Here is a 16,763-nt window from a genome sequence, read left to right as displayed (position 1 = left end):
CCCAACAAAATAGGAAAGCAATAAAATTTGGAGTCCTACTCTAATTTACTAACAAAATGATCCCTAATTAAATCCATTAAATTACAAAGATAATTAAAAAAAAAGTCTAAATCCAATAAATTAGGAAGATAATTAAAAAATATAAAAGAGTCCTAGTCTAATTCACCAACTTAGGAAATAATAAATAAAAGGTGCAAGTTTACTTTCCAAAAAAAAAAAAATGGAATCAACAAAGCTGAAATCTCGATTTGGCATTCTCACTAGCCTCCTGTGTCGGCTGCTCAAGTGGGAACTATGTGTAGTTGTCAAAGATAAATTCCAGCATTGAGAAATCTTCAGGTTCTTGCGTGGCTGTCCAAGGTGGGGCCCATGTGTAGCTGTAAAGGTAAATTTCAGAACTGAAAATTTTCTTCCCCCAAACAGATTAGTCGTCACTCAGTGTGGGCTCCCATGGTGATCATCAACTATCCAACTAGATAGAACCTTAGCTAGGCTGGCCTCTGCGACATCGTCTGTGATGTCCCCATCACTTATTTTGTTGGCTGACATTATTTAAAAAAAAAATGTAAAAGCATATAGGCAACCCCAATGATTGGAAGTAATATCAGTTTATTTTTCGCGAATCATTGTTATGTATTCAGTAGTGTACTCTGTGGATTCCATGTCAAAACTAGGACGGAGTCCTTAACAAGGTTTGAGATCTCGCTTTCGCCACCCATCTTGCTATCCCAAAAAAAAAGATCTGGCGAGATCTCGTCGAGATCTTATATTTTTTTTGTGCTCAACTCATTGGTTGATCTCAGTGGGCATATGGCCTTTGTAGCTCCTGAAACTGTGTATTTACCCTATTTTAGGCATTCTAAACACATTGGAAACATCAGCTTTTAAAAAATCAAACTCAAAATGGTACTTTGACTTTGTACTCTATGTAAGTAGTCGGATCCCTGCCTGTCAAGTATCTTGGTCTCCCCCTCATTACTTCCAGGCTTGCTGCCCACCATTGCTCTCCTATGTTCCACCTTCTCAGGAAGAAGCTTCAACTATGGAAAGGCTGCCTTCTCTCTTATGTGGGCCGTCTCACCCACATCCTCTCTGTGCTCCAATCCATGTACCTTTACTTGTCAGACATCTATTCCCTCCCTTCCTTCATCACTATGACAATCAAGAGAATCTTCTGCTCCTTTCTATGGAAAGGCTCTGGAGCTTCCAAATTTCTTCACCCTCTTGGATGGGACAAAGTCGTCTCCCCAAGGCTGAGGTGGGGCTGGGCATTAGGAGAATCAAAGAGGTTAATTTTGTGGGCATCCTGAAACTCATTTGGAAAATTTCTTCCAAGCAGAATGGGATTTGGGTTGATTGGGTCCATTCCTACCTCCTCAAAGATCACTCCCTCTGGTCTGTCCCCGTCCCCTCCTAGATCTGGAGGAAAATACTCTCCCTCTGGCCTTTGGCTCTCGATGCCATTTCCTTCACCATTGGCAATGGGCTGACCACCTCCTTATGGATGGACCCCTGGCACCCTGCTGGTATCCTCTCCTCGCTGATCTCCCCTCGAACCATCTACTCCTCTGGTATTCCCAATTCGGCTCCGGTGGCCCACATCCTTTCTCCTCTCGGATGGTCCCCCCTCGCTTTCCCCTACTCTCCATGATCTTTGGTCCTCTCTCCCACTGCTCCCCTCTGGCCATAGAGGAAGAGCCGACTCTTGTACTTGGCTGCCCTCATCCAATGGGATGTTTTCCTCTGCCTTGGCTTGGTCTTTTATTCGTTATTCAGGTCCTCTTTTTCCCTGGTGAAATCTCGTTTGGTTCAAAGGACACATCCCCGCCATAGCCTTACTCTTTGGAGATGCCTCTCATATTGTCTCCCTACCCAAGCTTTCCTTATTCACCGGCATATTCCTACTTCCCCCTCCTGCTGTTTCTGCCCCCTTGGTGAGGAAGACATCAATCATCTCTTCTTCAATTGCCCCTTCTCTTCCTCTGTCTGGAAGTTGGTCCTCTCTAAATGCTGGCCCTCCATTAGACCCATCTTAGACTTCGACAGAGAATGGATTTGGATGGACATGACCTTCTCTAGACGCACCATCTGTGACACCATTGGAAAGCTAGCCTTTTCAGCCACCATTAGCCACATCTGGATGGAGCGCAACATTCGTAGATGGTGGTCCAATTCTCATTCCCTGGACAATATTTGGAATGCCATCTACTTTGATGTTAGCTCCAAAATCTAATTCATTCACCATAAGCCTGTCCCTAGCACCCCTAGGAATAGACTTATCCTTACCTCCTGGAACTTTAGCATGGACATGGTGCCTCCTCCTTATCCTTGCTTGTTCTCTTCGGTTAGCTCTCTTGCCCTGCTGTTGCTGTCTTCTTGGATGTTTCCTTATTTCTTCAGCTAGTTCGGCTAGTTTTGTTTTACTAGGTTTGGTTCCTATTGGCTTTGTTAGGGACTAGCCTCGCTTCCCCCCCTTTCTTCCCCCCTTGTGTATTCTCTCTCTCTTGGTAATGAATTAATTTATTCATCCAAAAAAAACGTAGTCAGCGACTCTTCGAACCCTTCGTCTAGTATGATATATTCACCAATCCACCTTCCACAATCATCATTCTGACACAACATAATCATTAGAATATAAAAGCCATCATTTCTAATGACTATTGATGATTGATGAGTCACATACATTGAAAATTTGAAATGACATAAGATAAGAGGAATTAACATAACAAGTAACAACATAGCTGTATAAAGTACATATTAATAATAACTAACATAGATATACCGATATAGTAGACACCCAGACATTTAGACTCCATCCTAGAGACCAAGACTCTTAATACTGAAATAAGTGTCGGACCATATCATCATAGCCTCCATATTTGTTGATGCTGATGTCGAAGCATGTTTTGCTCTGATTAAATCACAAAGGTTGGCCATGACATAGTATGACGGAAGTAATACTCTACCACAGCAGCTCTATAAACATCATCACCAACAAACTGGAGATGCCCAATCCTTGGGTAGATATCTCTGAAACTAAATGGGCTGGAATGAGATCCATAGTTGGTGGTTGGTGCTCGACGAACAGGAACCTACACTGGCATGGATGGCTTGGGGATAGAACCCCGAAGATGCTATACACAAAACTTGGCCCAATGTGACTGTGACTGTGACTGTGACTGTGACTGTGACTCATACTCAATGGCAGAGGGGAAAGAGCTGGCCCGTGGGTGTTCAAACTGGCTAAATTGACTATAATGACTATAGTCTGAACAAGTTGTCATTGTGCCATATATAGCTGACGGTGCATGCAATTGCTCTCATGAATACCACTCTCCATTCTAAAGCCTCCTAGAGTGTCAGTCAAGCTCCTAATAGAGATATCCATGGAGTCCATGCTATCCTGCTCTTCTCCACCAGCTATGAATCGACGATGTGAGCCTCTCTTGTAAGGTGTGGGGGAACATGCACCGTGCTCCACGTCCTGTGTGGCATGAGTGAACTGAGTCTCTCTTGTGAACCACACCAGCTCTTGCCCGGTTCAGTGTAATGGTACCTCTCGCACATCCCCCCATCACCACCATTATTACCACCATCATTACCATCACCATTACCATCGTCGTCACCATCACCGTCCCCGTCACCATCACCACCATCACCATCACCAACATGGGTTCCACTACTACCACCACCACCAAGTCCTGCACCATCATCATCATCATTATCACTGGACCGCGACCAAACAGTTTCAGGCTCCACATAAACTCCAATAGCTTGGGACTCAAAAGGCCTGGGTACCTATGAAAGCACACGGCCCTCTTGAGACATATACTCATCCACGTCAGTACCCATCTGACTAGCTACCAGGGGGTCAGGCCTACCCCCAGGCCAATCCATAAGTGGCTCACTTCGATCCTTCACCCATTGGTATAGGGGATTCTCCTCATCTGAGTCTTCTTGGAAAACGTGAGAAAGTTCAATTGATTCACTTTTACCCTCCATGCCTTGATGTATGTGCTGCATCTTCAATCTCATATTGTAGTGCACAAACACTAACTATTGTAGCTTTTCGTGACCCAGTCGGTTCCGCCTCTTGGTGTGGATCAGTGAGAATGTACTCTAATTGCGCTCACATCTAGATGCAGAACAAGTTTGGGAGAGAACCTTGATTGCTATCTTCCTTTAGGTGCATCTTTTCCATAAAGGACCCACCATTCACCAGAGGGCAATACTTTGTCTTCCAGCCACTGCCGCTGCATGACCAAAACTCTCTGTAGCATCCCTGAATTCCTTTATCTATACATGTTTCAAATAATGAATACAAGTTAGTACACAATAGGGAATTCATTAAGACTTAGAAAACTATACATATTTCAAACATTAACCCACCTCAGTGTTGCATGTTGCATGTAGATCAGGTTTAGGGACCAACTTTGCCACCACAAGTTCCACTGCTTCTAGAAATACATCAACCATTCCTAGATTGTACTTGTAGTGGAACTTAGGATTGAGATAATACGCTACAAATTCCATAAAGAACGTGTCATTGAATGTAAAGTAACTTTAACCTAGACTATAGTTAAGTTTATAAACTCACCAGCTTTATGCAGTGGATGCATCAAATGTTTCTCCCATCTCTCTTCAATAATTTTGATGTAATATTTTGCACCCTTAGGAATGGATGCTCTCACCTTCGCTTTCATCTTCTCCATTGCAGCATACACATATGGCAAGGTAGGCTGCCTCTCTGATTCTACCAACCTCAAGACAGTTACAACTAGGCCAAATATAAGGACCTTCTTCACATCCTGCCACAATTGTTCACTATAGATGTGGCATGTGTTGCCCTACCACCTGGGGAACCCAATTCCCTCCATCCAAACCACTCCTCACTGGCAAACATGGATCTCAAACCAACCATCTTATCCTGAATGCTCTTCAATGCAATGTAGTTGGTTGAAATCAGGTAATGCCTGGCCTTATCAAATCTCCACCGCATTTTTTCCTCAACAAAGATAGAGAATATCCATGGTTGTAAACAAATGTTGTCACTTGTCTTACCCGTTCGACTACACAGCATACCAAAGACTTCTTCCCCATGTTTTTAAGCATTAAGTCAATGTAGTGGGTTGCACATGGTGTCTAGAAAAGGTGGATTTGTTTGCTCTTCGTATTCGTTAGTCTCTCCCCCGCTTTCTTGAAGTTGCTCCAATTGTATGTCACAATTTGAACAACATTCTCAGGCCCCACCTCTATAATAACATGCTTCAACAACTTGTATAAGTACATTGCATCCTTCTTCTCTTTGGATGCATCAACAGACTTTAAGGAGACAGTCTTCCCATGACAATACACCATGAAGGTGATGATGGACTGTCTAGTTGGTCCAGTCCAACCAGCACACATCACAGTAACTCTATATCATTCCCACTGAGTCTTTATACCATTAATATATTCATCCAACTCCTTTTGATGAGGCAAATAAACATTCATCATCGCATAAGGAGTGGGCCCTTTTGTTCCTGGACCAACCCTTCCTACAGTGTCAATCATGGACTGGTAATATGTTTCTTGTGCAGCATTAGGTGGGATGCTATTATAGAAAAACCATTTTGACATTGCATCCCCAAGTTGTTTCCATATACCCCATACTTGCTTCATGATTCTTTGTCTTGTATCCTGCTATCTATATATCAAAGGATCTTGCCTCAAGATCTCATCAGGATTATCATGTCGTCTTGAGGGTGGTGATGGGGGTATGGCAGCCCTCACACTCTAAGTTCTCCTGAAAGGCACATCCACATTCCTCTGCTTATTCCTTCTTTCCTCTGTGGGAGGCACATTTGATGCAATTGCTCTAGAACCAAAGCCACCTGCTCCTCTCTTTATCGCTACCCACTTAAGTTTTTCCACTTGATGAGAGATCCTACTCGCTACCTTAACTTGTTGCAATTCTCTCCACTCTGCCCTTGTCATAACTCGGTCTTGCCTATTATCACTATTAGAATCGGAGTCATCAGAGTCAACATCAACTGTTGTTGGGTACCTTTCTAATACTGCTTCATTGAATTTTGGATCCAACTTTTGTTACTCCGCCCTCTTTAACCTTCCACCTTGTAGTCTTCGTTGCACTTGTTTTTGCACTTCATATGAAACTTGGGGGCATTTGGCAACATCCTTGTACCCCGCAGCCAATGTTGCTTCAACCTAGTGATACCTCCAGAATTTATCATTTTCTTACAGTACCTAACACCTTGATTTTTTTGTCATCTGACATTGGATCTCCATGTAACGATGCAATATCTCCACCGTCAGCACTAGACATTGTGCCCCCAACTTCAACACTATTACATAAAAGAATGCATGAATTAGTAACTATTCAACATCTTATATTAAAAAATGTATGCATTTAGAGCTATTCAATATCATATAGCTATTACATATTAATCCCTACTTTTTATAATTTTTTTCTTAATTTTTTTTTATTAATAATAAAGTATTGGAGCGTGAAACTAAGAACACCATTTTCATTTCAAAATACACTAAAAACATTTACACTACAGTAAAGTAATTTTCAATACAAAACAGAAATGTTTTTCATATTTTTTTTATTTTTTGTAATTATTTAATATATATTATATATTTCAAAAAATGTATTAATTAATTTATTGACTGAAAAAAAAAAAAAAAAAATGGACACCATGAGGCTGTAGATCAGCCTTTGGTGAGCAACTTATAAAAAATTGAGTAGCAAACATCATATATTAATCATATTTTTTCAATTTTATATTTGCAAGAAAATCATTTATTTGAACAGAAAATTTAAAAAAAAAAAATTTTAAACAAAAAAATATTTTTTCTTCCATGAATCTATAGATTATACTTAGTAGCATCACATATAAAAAAAATCAATGGCAAGAAACAAGATTCAATGATTTTTCTATGAAAAATATGGGTTTGGGAAGAATTTTTACTTTAAAGGGTTCTTGAGAAGAAAAGTCACCACCAAGGTTGAAGATCTTTGCTTCAATCACTGTAACAAGGAAGATCTCCAAGAAGAAATACCACATCCACAGCTTTATGGTGTTTTTGTCCCAAAATATAGAGCAAGAGGCAAAACCAGCGAGACTCTCTTACTTTGGGTCGAAACCTGGTCTTTACATGACTTGGTTGGACCAAGTTTGGATCGAACCTGGTCGATACCGAGTTAAGTGGCGAGATCTCGGTTGAGATCTTGTACATTTCTCACCTTGCCTCCTGTTTCGTCTCGCTAATTTCAGAAAACGAGATCTCAGCGAGTTCTCGAACCATGTCCCTTGGAAGAAGACTGGATTCTCTTCACGGTTTTGGTGGATTCCTGTCCTGTTCTATCAATGCTTCTATTGTCTGTTTCTAGACTTATATTCTGTTCTGTTAGGTCCATATCCTATATTCTCTGTTCTGCAATTGTTTGTACTGTCTGGTTTTGGATTTTGTCAACAGTAACAGTTGAGGTGACGAAACCCTGTTATGTGTTAGAGTACTTGAATGCGAATGTCCCTGCCAACAATAATAAATAAATTTGGTAAATATCAAAGAAATGAATTGCTGCAGTCAACATCTATAAATTCCATAGAGAACTTCTGAGACCTGATCATAATTTGTCTATTGATGCTCATTTTTGTCCAGTGATTAATTTTGAATGACATCCTTGCAGAACTTTGCCATACCTGAAGAGGTAGAGTACATTTATAATTGCTGCCCGTTGCCACTACAAAACGAGGAGGTAGCTATGTTCTTTCTTTATAGCATTTTGTTACTCTGCTTGTTGTATATTTGCATGCTTGTGGTAGGTGCATGGTTATGCCTGTTTATTTGTAGAACCTCCTTAAATTGAGAATTTTTTGGGATTGGAGTCGAAACGCCCATGGCTACATGAAAGTTTTAAAACCTAAATTTTTTTTGTGCTGGCTTTTGATAGAAATCATTACCTAAAATATTTTCAAGGATCTAAGGTAAGCCTTTTTTTTTTTTTTTTTTTTTTTTTTTTTTGAAGTTATGAATTATGAAACTTTGCTTGGTTGATTTTCTTATCGTGGAGGAGCAAACCACACTTGCAAAGTTTAAATGAGTGACTGGTAAAGATTGGGTTTGGAAACTTCTGAGGTGGAAAAGGATAGTTTTTGTGAAGAAATTTTCTAATTTAAAGTACTTGCACCATCAAACCCAAAAAAAATAAGGTGGAGATCTACTGTTAAAATTTTCAACCAGATTTGCTCACATGCTCTTGAAACAAGTCAAAGCATTGGATTTAAAAGCATTAAATTGACGTATTTTAGTGCAAATTGACGGTACTAAGCATTGATTGTTATTGTAGAATCCTGAAGAAGGGAAAAACCTTGGTCATCAGATTCGCTTAATTCATATCTTCCACTTCACAAGGGATACATCCCAAAACCAGATGGTAAAAGAATTATTAGATTTTATCTTTTTACCATCATTCTTATTTGAAGTGTAGAAAATCTTTGCAGAGTGACGAAAGCTTATTTATGGGCAAAATCAACTTTGAAAATGTTTGTGTATTTAAACTTTTTGGTTTCAACAGTTCTTTGAGTACTTTGGAGTGCCCTTTTCCTTGATCATTCATGAAGGTGAGACATTGGCCAAAATTAAAGAGCGTATACAGATGAATTGGCAGTTTCCAGAGGAGAAGTTTGTTAAGGTATCCTTTTTTTTTTAACTTGCTTTTTATTTGTGGGAGGGATGTCTAGTGGATGCTGATCTAGATCTTTTGGCTGTTCGACTTAGTGTTATCTGTCCACACATCCTGTACCCCATTAGTGGTGGACTAACAAGGGCCAAGAAGAGTAAAATCTTTATTAACAGAATTAACTAAAGGCTTGAGAGTTTAAGAGGTTCAACTTGGATGGACCAATTAGTTTCTCAAATCTAGGTATTAGACAACTCTAGGAGTGGATGTTGAGGTGTTTCTTTTATTCAATTTGATATCTTTCTCACTTCTCAGTTGACATGTACAAGAACGATCGCAAACCATAAAATTCTTGAAAAATGGTTTCCATTGTACATCTAATAAATATTTGTTCTCTCTCTCTCTCTAATCTCTTCAGTGGAACTTTGCATTTATTCCATCGGCTGGCCCCATATTTCGTCGAGTTCTTAAAGATAATGACATTGTATCCAGTCATTTTCAGGTAGGTCCATTGAAGCTGCTGTATTTAATATACTTTTTTTTAGTCTTTCATTCCATTGTGACCTGATATGTTTTTGTTCCCCTCTTCAGATAACAGATACCCATGGACCATGGATGCAACACCTTGGGCTGGAGCACTCTTACAGGACTCCTAATAGGGATTATGATGCGGATACAATGGTTTGGAAATGCCCACGCCCTAAGGGGAACCCATATGGAGATGAATTTGGCACTAATTTTTATCAACAGCTGTCTTTCTCTCTCTCTCTGTCTATCTCTATTTTCTCTCTCGCCTCACTATTCTCATATCTATTCTGATATTTTCTGTATATTCTTCCTCTTCGAATCTTATTTTCAGATCTAGGCATATGAAGGCCTCTTCATAGGCGATTCAAATTTCTTTAGAGCCCAAACTTGAAAGCCATTTTTTCTTTTTTTTTCCTGATCAAAAACTATCTTAAATTAGAACAGAAACAGATGTACATTTGATTACACTGACATATTTCCACCATTGCCTTGGCTATCCTATCAGCCACTGGAGTTATGGATCAATTTTTCTTTATAAAGACTGCAGATTGGAAACATTTAACAAGATGGCCTATTCACCTTATATTTAGAATACCTGCGATCTGCTGGTTATTATTTTTTTATTTTTATTTTTTAATCAGAGAATTACCCGCTGCTAGTGGGGAATTGAAGGGGATTATGCTCGCGGGCTGGGCTGTCTTTATCTTTTTTTTCCTTTCTGGTAAAGGAAAACTTAATATATTAGGTAACAAAAAGAGAGGTTGAACGGGCAGGGCTCTTATCTTATGATTGGTCCTTAGTTTCTGAACAGAGCTAATCTTTACATAGATTTTCTGTGGAATGGAAAGGGGAAAAGCAGTATTGTCTAGGCATTCGAAACACTAACAACAATTATAAAGAAATAGAAAGAATTTTAAAGTCCACCTTGCATTTATCAATGTCTTGAGACCCACCTATGACATTGTCATCAGCAAAAGATTCAGAACAATGAAACTATAAATGAAGAAAATAAAAATATGTGAAAATAAATCCAAATCTTGGTCTTTCATGTACATTCTAAAGGACTTAATCATTAACAAAATCAGGATGTGTCTTCCAAGATAAGAAAGAACGACGCCCCCTTTTCTCAAGAAGATCTGCCATGGTATATCCTTCTCCTAGTGTGGGTAATTTTCCATGTAACAAAAGAAAGGTAATCACTAAAATCCTTTCATTGCTGCTGGAATATCCACAATTTTGATTTGAGACATTTTGTTACCATTTGGGTTGACAATGATTTGCATTTGGCTAATTGGATCCCAAAGGAGGAGGGAATAAGAAAAACAGTAAATACGGCATATTAAATTTTGAGTGGACATCAAGGAAATTTGAAAAAACTCTTCATTGGCAAGCCGTCATAATTCCTAAGAATACCACCTGCATTTGAATTAACTAGATTTCCAACGGAGTAGCCATCAATATTAAATTTTAACCATCGTAAAATCTTCCTACCATTCTTAACTTTGATAAAAACAAATTCTTTCAGATAGGAATGATACTAGTAATCCTATTCCAAGGCCAAGAAACTCCTCTAGGTAAAAACTTCGTATGAAAAATAGAAGAGTGAGGAAAATACTTAGCTTTTCACAATCTAACCCAAATAGCAGACTCCTCCATAAGAAATCGCCTACCTAATTTCAATAGCAAAGCTATATTATGAGTATAGAAATCCCTCAGACCCAAGCCACCTACGATTTTAGGAGAATGATGGAAGGGAATTCGATTGCGTAGTGGAAATGATTAGATCGGGGTATCTCTTACACCCGAATCACTATACAAAAAATTAATTACTTGGGAATAAAACTGTTTATTCTAGAATCATGAGTAAAGTTCCTCCTTTTGATAACAGTTTTTCCACAATAGATCAATGCGAAGAATCAGTCCCTTCAACTCATTGAACGAATCAAAATCTCCAATGCTTGAACACACACTTTCTCTCTTTCTTAGGGTTAGGGTTTCACAAACCCTTTCTCTTAACAACAAAAGAGAGAGAGAAGAAAAACAAAGGGGGAGGGAGAGCCAAAACGTATATGGCTCCTTATTTTTTACTTGCTTTTATAAAAATCCCAAGGTAAGGATTAGTTGCTTTGTTTGACTAGGAGTTTTATTCCTTAGTTCAACTTTCCTTGTGTGTGTGCGCAATATCTTTAATTCCAAGCTTGCTACAAAACAGGGAAAAGATAGAATAAAAAAAGACATTATTTAACTTATAATTACCTCTCTAATCATTTAATTTAATGAAATATATTGAGTAATCATTCTTTGGCCCAATAATTCAAACCATTAAGTTCACATAAAATAGTTAATGTCAATAAATAACCTTTGTTGCATAATTGTTACTCCACCAAACAATATCACATAATGAGTTATAAGGAAATCCAAGGGGGTAGCACAGTTGGTGAGCAACGAACTTGGTACGAGCTATAAACTCGGACGTCCTGAGTTCGACTCCCACTGGGCTCACCTTGGGCCATTCACACGGGGGTGTTTAGTGCTCTTCACTGCTTTCAGTGAAAGTTGAATGGTTCTCATTCAATCATTCAACCCCAGTATGACCCGGTCCATGCGGTTGTGGGGACAATATGAGCAAAAAAAAAAAGAATTATAGATCATGTATTTTAAATACTGTCAAACCATAACTCATTGTATATATTTGTACCAAGATTTTGTGATGATGATAAGACAAAAAAAAAAAAAAAAAACAATTTTCTGTCCAATCATATACATGCATTCTCTCTCCTTGATATTCTCCAATTAAGGGCAGCGGGTTCCGTGTTGAGCATTTCTTTCATTCACATTACAATACTATGAATTTAGTACACTGATATATAGTTACAGGGACATCAACAATTGGTGCGACAAAACTCATGTTGTGCTATCGCAAAGACAAAGATCTCTCAGGTTAAAGGGTTAACAAAAAGTAACTACTGAAAATCTCATTCTTCTACATCTAGCAGTAATACATGCGAGAGTGATACGTGATTTAGTTTAATACATAAACAGTATGTGTAGTTGCATTTGAGCCTTGTAAGAACATTGTATAACCTGGCATAGGAAAGGAGGGCCATACGCACTTATCCTCCATCTCATCTCTTAGGGAAAGAGAGAGAAATTATAAAATAAGAATTCCCACCTAGAATTAGGGTCTAAGACCCACCCAAAACAGAGAATGACTCTAGATCCATCTAATGGAGAATTAGTCTAATCATCGATATGAGTGAGGGTCTAAGTTACAATCCAGGGAAGCTTAGGCACCTCAATCTGCCTGATGCAAATCAGTCTTCCTATTACTTGGCTAAATAAATAATTATTGCAAGAAATAAAGAATTGAAAATAAACAAATAGACACATACTAAAAAGTAAAGGTTAGTATACTGAAAAGTAAACCAGATATGTATATAGCAAAACCCTAACAAGGCTATAGGATCATTCGAGATGCTGGAAACTCTAGCTAGGTTAATAAAACATGATGAAAACAATATTAAAATTCGTGCATAGTCAAAAAATACTATTAAATTATGAAAATCCCCTAGGGTCTAAACAGTCTAAACAAGCTTCAAAATCGGGGAAAATCTATAAAAATAGGGAAAACAATTCTAAGGTGAAAACATTGATAAAAACTCGACGAAGCACCTCACCACATCCTTCAATTACAGGTTCAAACAATAATTGAAGCTATAAGAATCACTGATTTTTTTTTCCCCCTTCTGTTGGAAACACTTTCTCCATTAGGCACAGGAAACACACACCCCAATTTGACCAGACCCTATTGCCATTCCCATGCTTTTTCATGATTTTCAGATTTATTCTGTTTTCCCTTTTTGACTTTACTCCAGATCAACTATTTAATAGCACAATCTGAGAATTCACTTCTTTTAGGTGAACTGCATTGTGTTTGACAAAACGAGGAACCCTCACCATCCACTAGCCAAGTCTATAGTTGAGTATGCCAAGAAATTCATAGAAGATGAAGAGAAACATGTGTGTCCAGAAGCACTAGATTTTATCTCTTATTGATAAAAGTTCAAAAATATCTTTCCTCAATTGAATCAAATTCAATGATTGAAGAGATTTTTTTTTTTTACATAGTGAAGGAAAACTCAATCCGTTTGTTTATATCATAATGATCAGGGTTTTTGTGCTCAATCAACCATAGTGGCATATCCTATGAGGCTTCCGTGACCTGCTTTTGGTGGAAAAGATTAGTAAACGTCTTCTTTTCATTGGATTTCTTTACTGAATCTTCTCTAGCTTTTCAGAATCTGAAACAGCAACATTAGAAACTTTAAAAGCCAAACATGGACAGAGTGTTGAACTTGTCTCTCTCATCTTCTCTTTATTTTTTATTTTATGAGTGTGGGGTGGGACCGGATAAGACAATTGAATTGAGCTGACTTGTTATACACTTTCTTGTCTATCATTTTGATAAGATAATGTTATGGGTTGGAGATCCAACCTGGTCCCATGGCCGCTGCGTCAGTGTAAGGACTAACTAGTGTCACACAATCATCCAACCAGGGGGATATGTTGGCCTTTTTGCCAACCCCTATGTTTGGGCGTAGGGGCATGGGACCAGGTAGAAAATTTTTCCTTAATATATATTAAGAATGCTGCCTGGTGCTGTGGAACCTGTGCCCATAGGAGTATGCAAAATAAATCAATTCTCCCCCCCCCCAAAACTGTGCACCCCCTATGAAATCAAGGATCACATCTATGTTGATGTTCCTATGCACACTCTCATTAACCCTAGCGCTGATGCAAATCCACATGACTAGACAACAATCTCTTGCATTTTTTATCCAACTATGAGCCATAATACTCAATAGTGACTTAAGGCTACGTTCAGAATTATGGGATAGAACATGGTAAAGTCTTAAAAGTCATTGCCCGATTGTGGATTTTCAAATTTTTAGCAACATGGGTTGGGCTGTTAGGGAGTATAATGCTTACTTCATGAGCTTCCATGTTAGGCCCAGGTGTTTAAACCATTGGATATAAGATGGGCATGAGTTTACAAAGCAAAAGAACCATTGGCCCCATTGGACCCATAAAAAGAATATGGTTTTGAGTCTTATGACCCATTTACAGAATTGGTGATTGGTCCATCATAATTTTAAAGAACATTAACATGGTTTAAATCCAATGGACCCGACGTACTAACCAAGAGAACAAAAGTCCATTCTTAAATGGGCAGACATATTACCTATTAGGCCCGATATATAGGATATATTCTTATGACCCATCTCAAATTATCAAAACGTCTGAAAAAAAATCCAAGAAAAGGTTCCAAAGCCATGCATAGTGAACAATTTAGATTATTTTAGGGGGAAAAAAAACCAGTAAATAGGCAATGTAGCCCTTGTGCCAAGACATATAAGAGAGCAAAATGGCCATCCTACTTTATATGAAAGGCATAAATCTCACCACTATTGATGTTTCCACGTGCACTCTGGCCCATTGGTGTTGATGCAGAAGTTAAACTGCCTTTTATAGAACCCTCTCTCATTATTTTATTATAAAATTAACTACATCAACATCTATTGAAAGATGCAATCTAGATCCATTAGTTGCATAGGTCAATCCAACACACCGTCATAAAATATCGTTTCGAATAGGTGGCATTTATAAAGTGCCTCTTGGCATGGTGGTGGTTGTTAGTATAGTAGAACCCTGGCCTAAGTTTAGGGCAGAGGTCACTCTTTCGATTCTCCCCCTTCCCCTGCCCTCCACATTAGATAGAATTCCTATGCATAACACCTTATATGAAAGAACTCTCCATCTAATGACAAAGCATTTTTCCTGTTAACCTTCTCTTTAAATCTTGAATTGCAATATTATTATTATATGCAATCCACACTAATAATGTATACTGGGACTACATTACAATTAGTAATCATAGTCTTGCAACTTAAATCTTTGTCAATATAATGTGCCATGAGTCATTCTCAATTTTCATAAAAAAGGAGAATTGTGGATTCAACTATATATTATCCTAAAATAGTGTGTATGGTGACATACTATCATGATTGTGATGTAATTATAATACTATTTTAAGTTTGAAGTAGTGGCATAGAAACAGTAAATGGGATCCCTTCATCAATTATTCTTTTCACTTTAAAAATAGATAAAATTAAAGTTTCAAAATTAAAATTAGCGTATATACTTATTTGTCTACAAACTGAAAATATATATATATATATATATATATGAGCAACAATTTAATGCACGAGGGTTCCACTATTGCAGCGTCTAAGAAGGCAAATATATATAACTTTGATCCCTTGTTTTATAGGAGAGGCTATTTCCAAGTTTTAGACTTATGACTAACATGGTGCAATAGCAATAGTGCAACGGTTAGGCTTGTAGGCTTGTACACTAATGATTGAAGCAAGCGTCAATCTACCTATTATGTTGCCCTCTAGGTGTGTTTTCTTATTAATAGAATAATTGGACATTCATAGGAGTTGATGGAGGTTGGTAATGAGTTCTTCCTCTGGGTTATTTTGATTTTCAAACAAATAAATATATCCTCATGTTGTTACTTTTTTAGACTTTGATTGATTTTTTTTTTTTTAAAATTAATAATTGATGAAGGGACGACCCATTTACTAGTTTGTGCTAGAAAAACAAAAAAGAATCTTTGATGAAGGGGACCTATTATTGTTTCTAAGGTAATATAGTGTTATGGTTACATCACAATCATGGTACGTCATGATACATACTATTTTGAGATAATATATAGTTAAATCCATAATATCTCTTTTTTAAGGAAGTTGAGGATGACTCACCGCAGATTATATTGACAATGATTAAACGTTGTAAAATAAGATCATTAATTTTTATATAGTCCCACCACATTGCATTGGTGAAGTTATTCCTAATACTCTTAAATTGTGTTTGATAAATTAGGGCTTGAAGAAGTTATGCACTATTAGTCTATTATTGGGGATTATAAGTAATAATGATATTACAATTCTAATTTAAAGAATAATTTTAATAAGAAAAGTGATTATTCTTAAATGGCTAGTTTTTTTTTAAAGTTAACCAAAGTATTTGGGCCAACTTATGCACACCTCAACTAATCCTCGGGCACAAATGGGGAATTGAACCTGAGACCGTGCGTCTATCTACACAATCCCCAATTTTCCCTAATCATCTGGACAACCCAAGGATAAGTAGTTATATGAGGTGTTATACATGTGTTTTGAATTTAATTATCAATAAATGTATTAAGTATTGTAAAGATTTTATATATAAAATCTATTATGCATTGGATGCATAAGGTTCACCAATAAGATTACAATAATTTAAGTTGTGTTTTGAGTAAGAACAAATTGAATGAACTAAAACTTTATGTTTAAATGTTCCTACTTGTTGGAACTCTACATATATATCTTAAGTTGCAAATAGCTTTAGAGTTTCAAAACATTATTGATTGCGTAGATAGAGACTTAAACTTTAGGATGGAATGCAAAGATTTCTCTCTTCTAGCCGATCTTGGATGTTA

The 16,763-nt window shown here is 37.6% G+C and overlaps 1 protein-coding gene across 1 annotated transcript in view; it reads left to right on the top strand.

Annotated features, from left to right (window-relative positions):
• The window catches only part of LOC122061098 (ubiquitin C-terminal hydrolase 13-like), a 120,071-nt gene extending 110,289 nt beyond the window's left edge, over positions 1-9,782 (top strand). Inside the window, exons 17-21 of the mRNA XM_042624284.1 lie at positions 7,697-7,765; positions 8,357-8,443; positions 8,585-8,701; positions 9,108-9,191; positions 9,281-9,782. Of these exons, the coding sequence (XP_042480218.1) occupies positions 7,697-7,765; positions 8,357-8,443; positions 8,585-8,701; positions 9,108-9,191; positions 9,281-9,508 (585 nt within the window). The 3' untranslated portion in view covers positions 9,509-9,782. The remainder of the gene's footprint in view (positions 1-7,696; positions 7,766-8,356; positions 8,444-8,584; positions 8,702-9,107; positions 9,192-9,280) is intronic.
• Positions 9,783-16,763: the final 6,981 nt, after the last annotated feature.

This window comes from Macadamia integrifolia, chromosome 14 (genome assembly GCF_013358625.1).
Source record: "Macadamia integrifolia cultivar HAES 741 chromosome 14, SCU_Mint_v3, whole genome shotgun sequence".
Lineage (NCBI taxonomy): Eukaryota > Viridiplantae > Streptophyta > Magnoliopsida > Proteales > Proteaceae > Macadamia > Macadamia integrifolia.
Note: the sequence above shows the minus strand (reverse complement) of the source record. Positions and strands in the feature narration are given on the sequence as shown.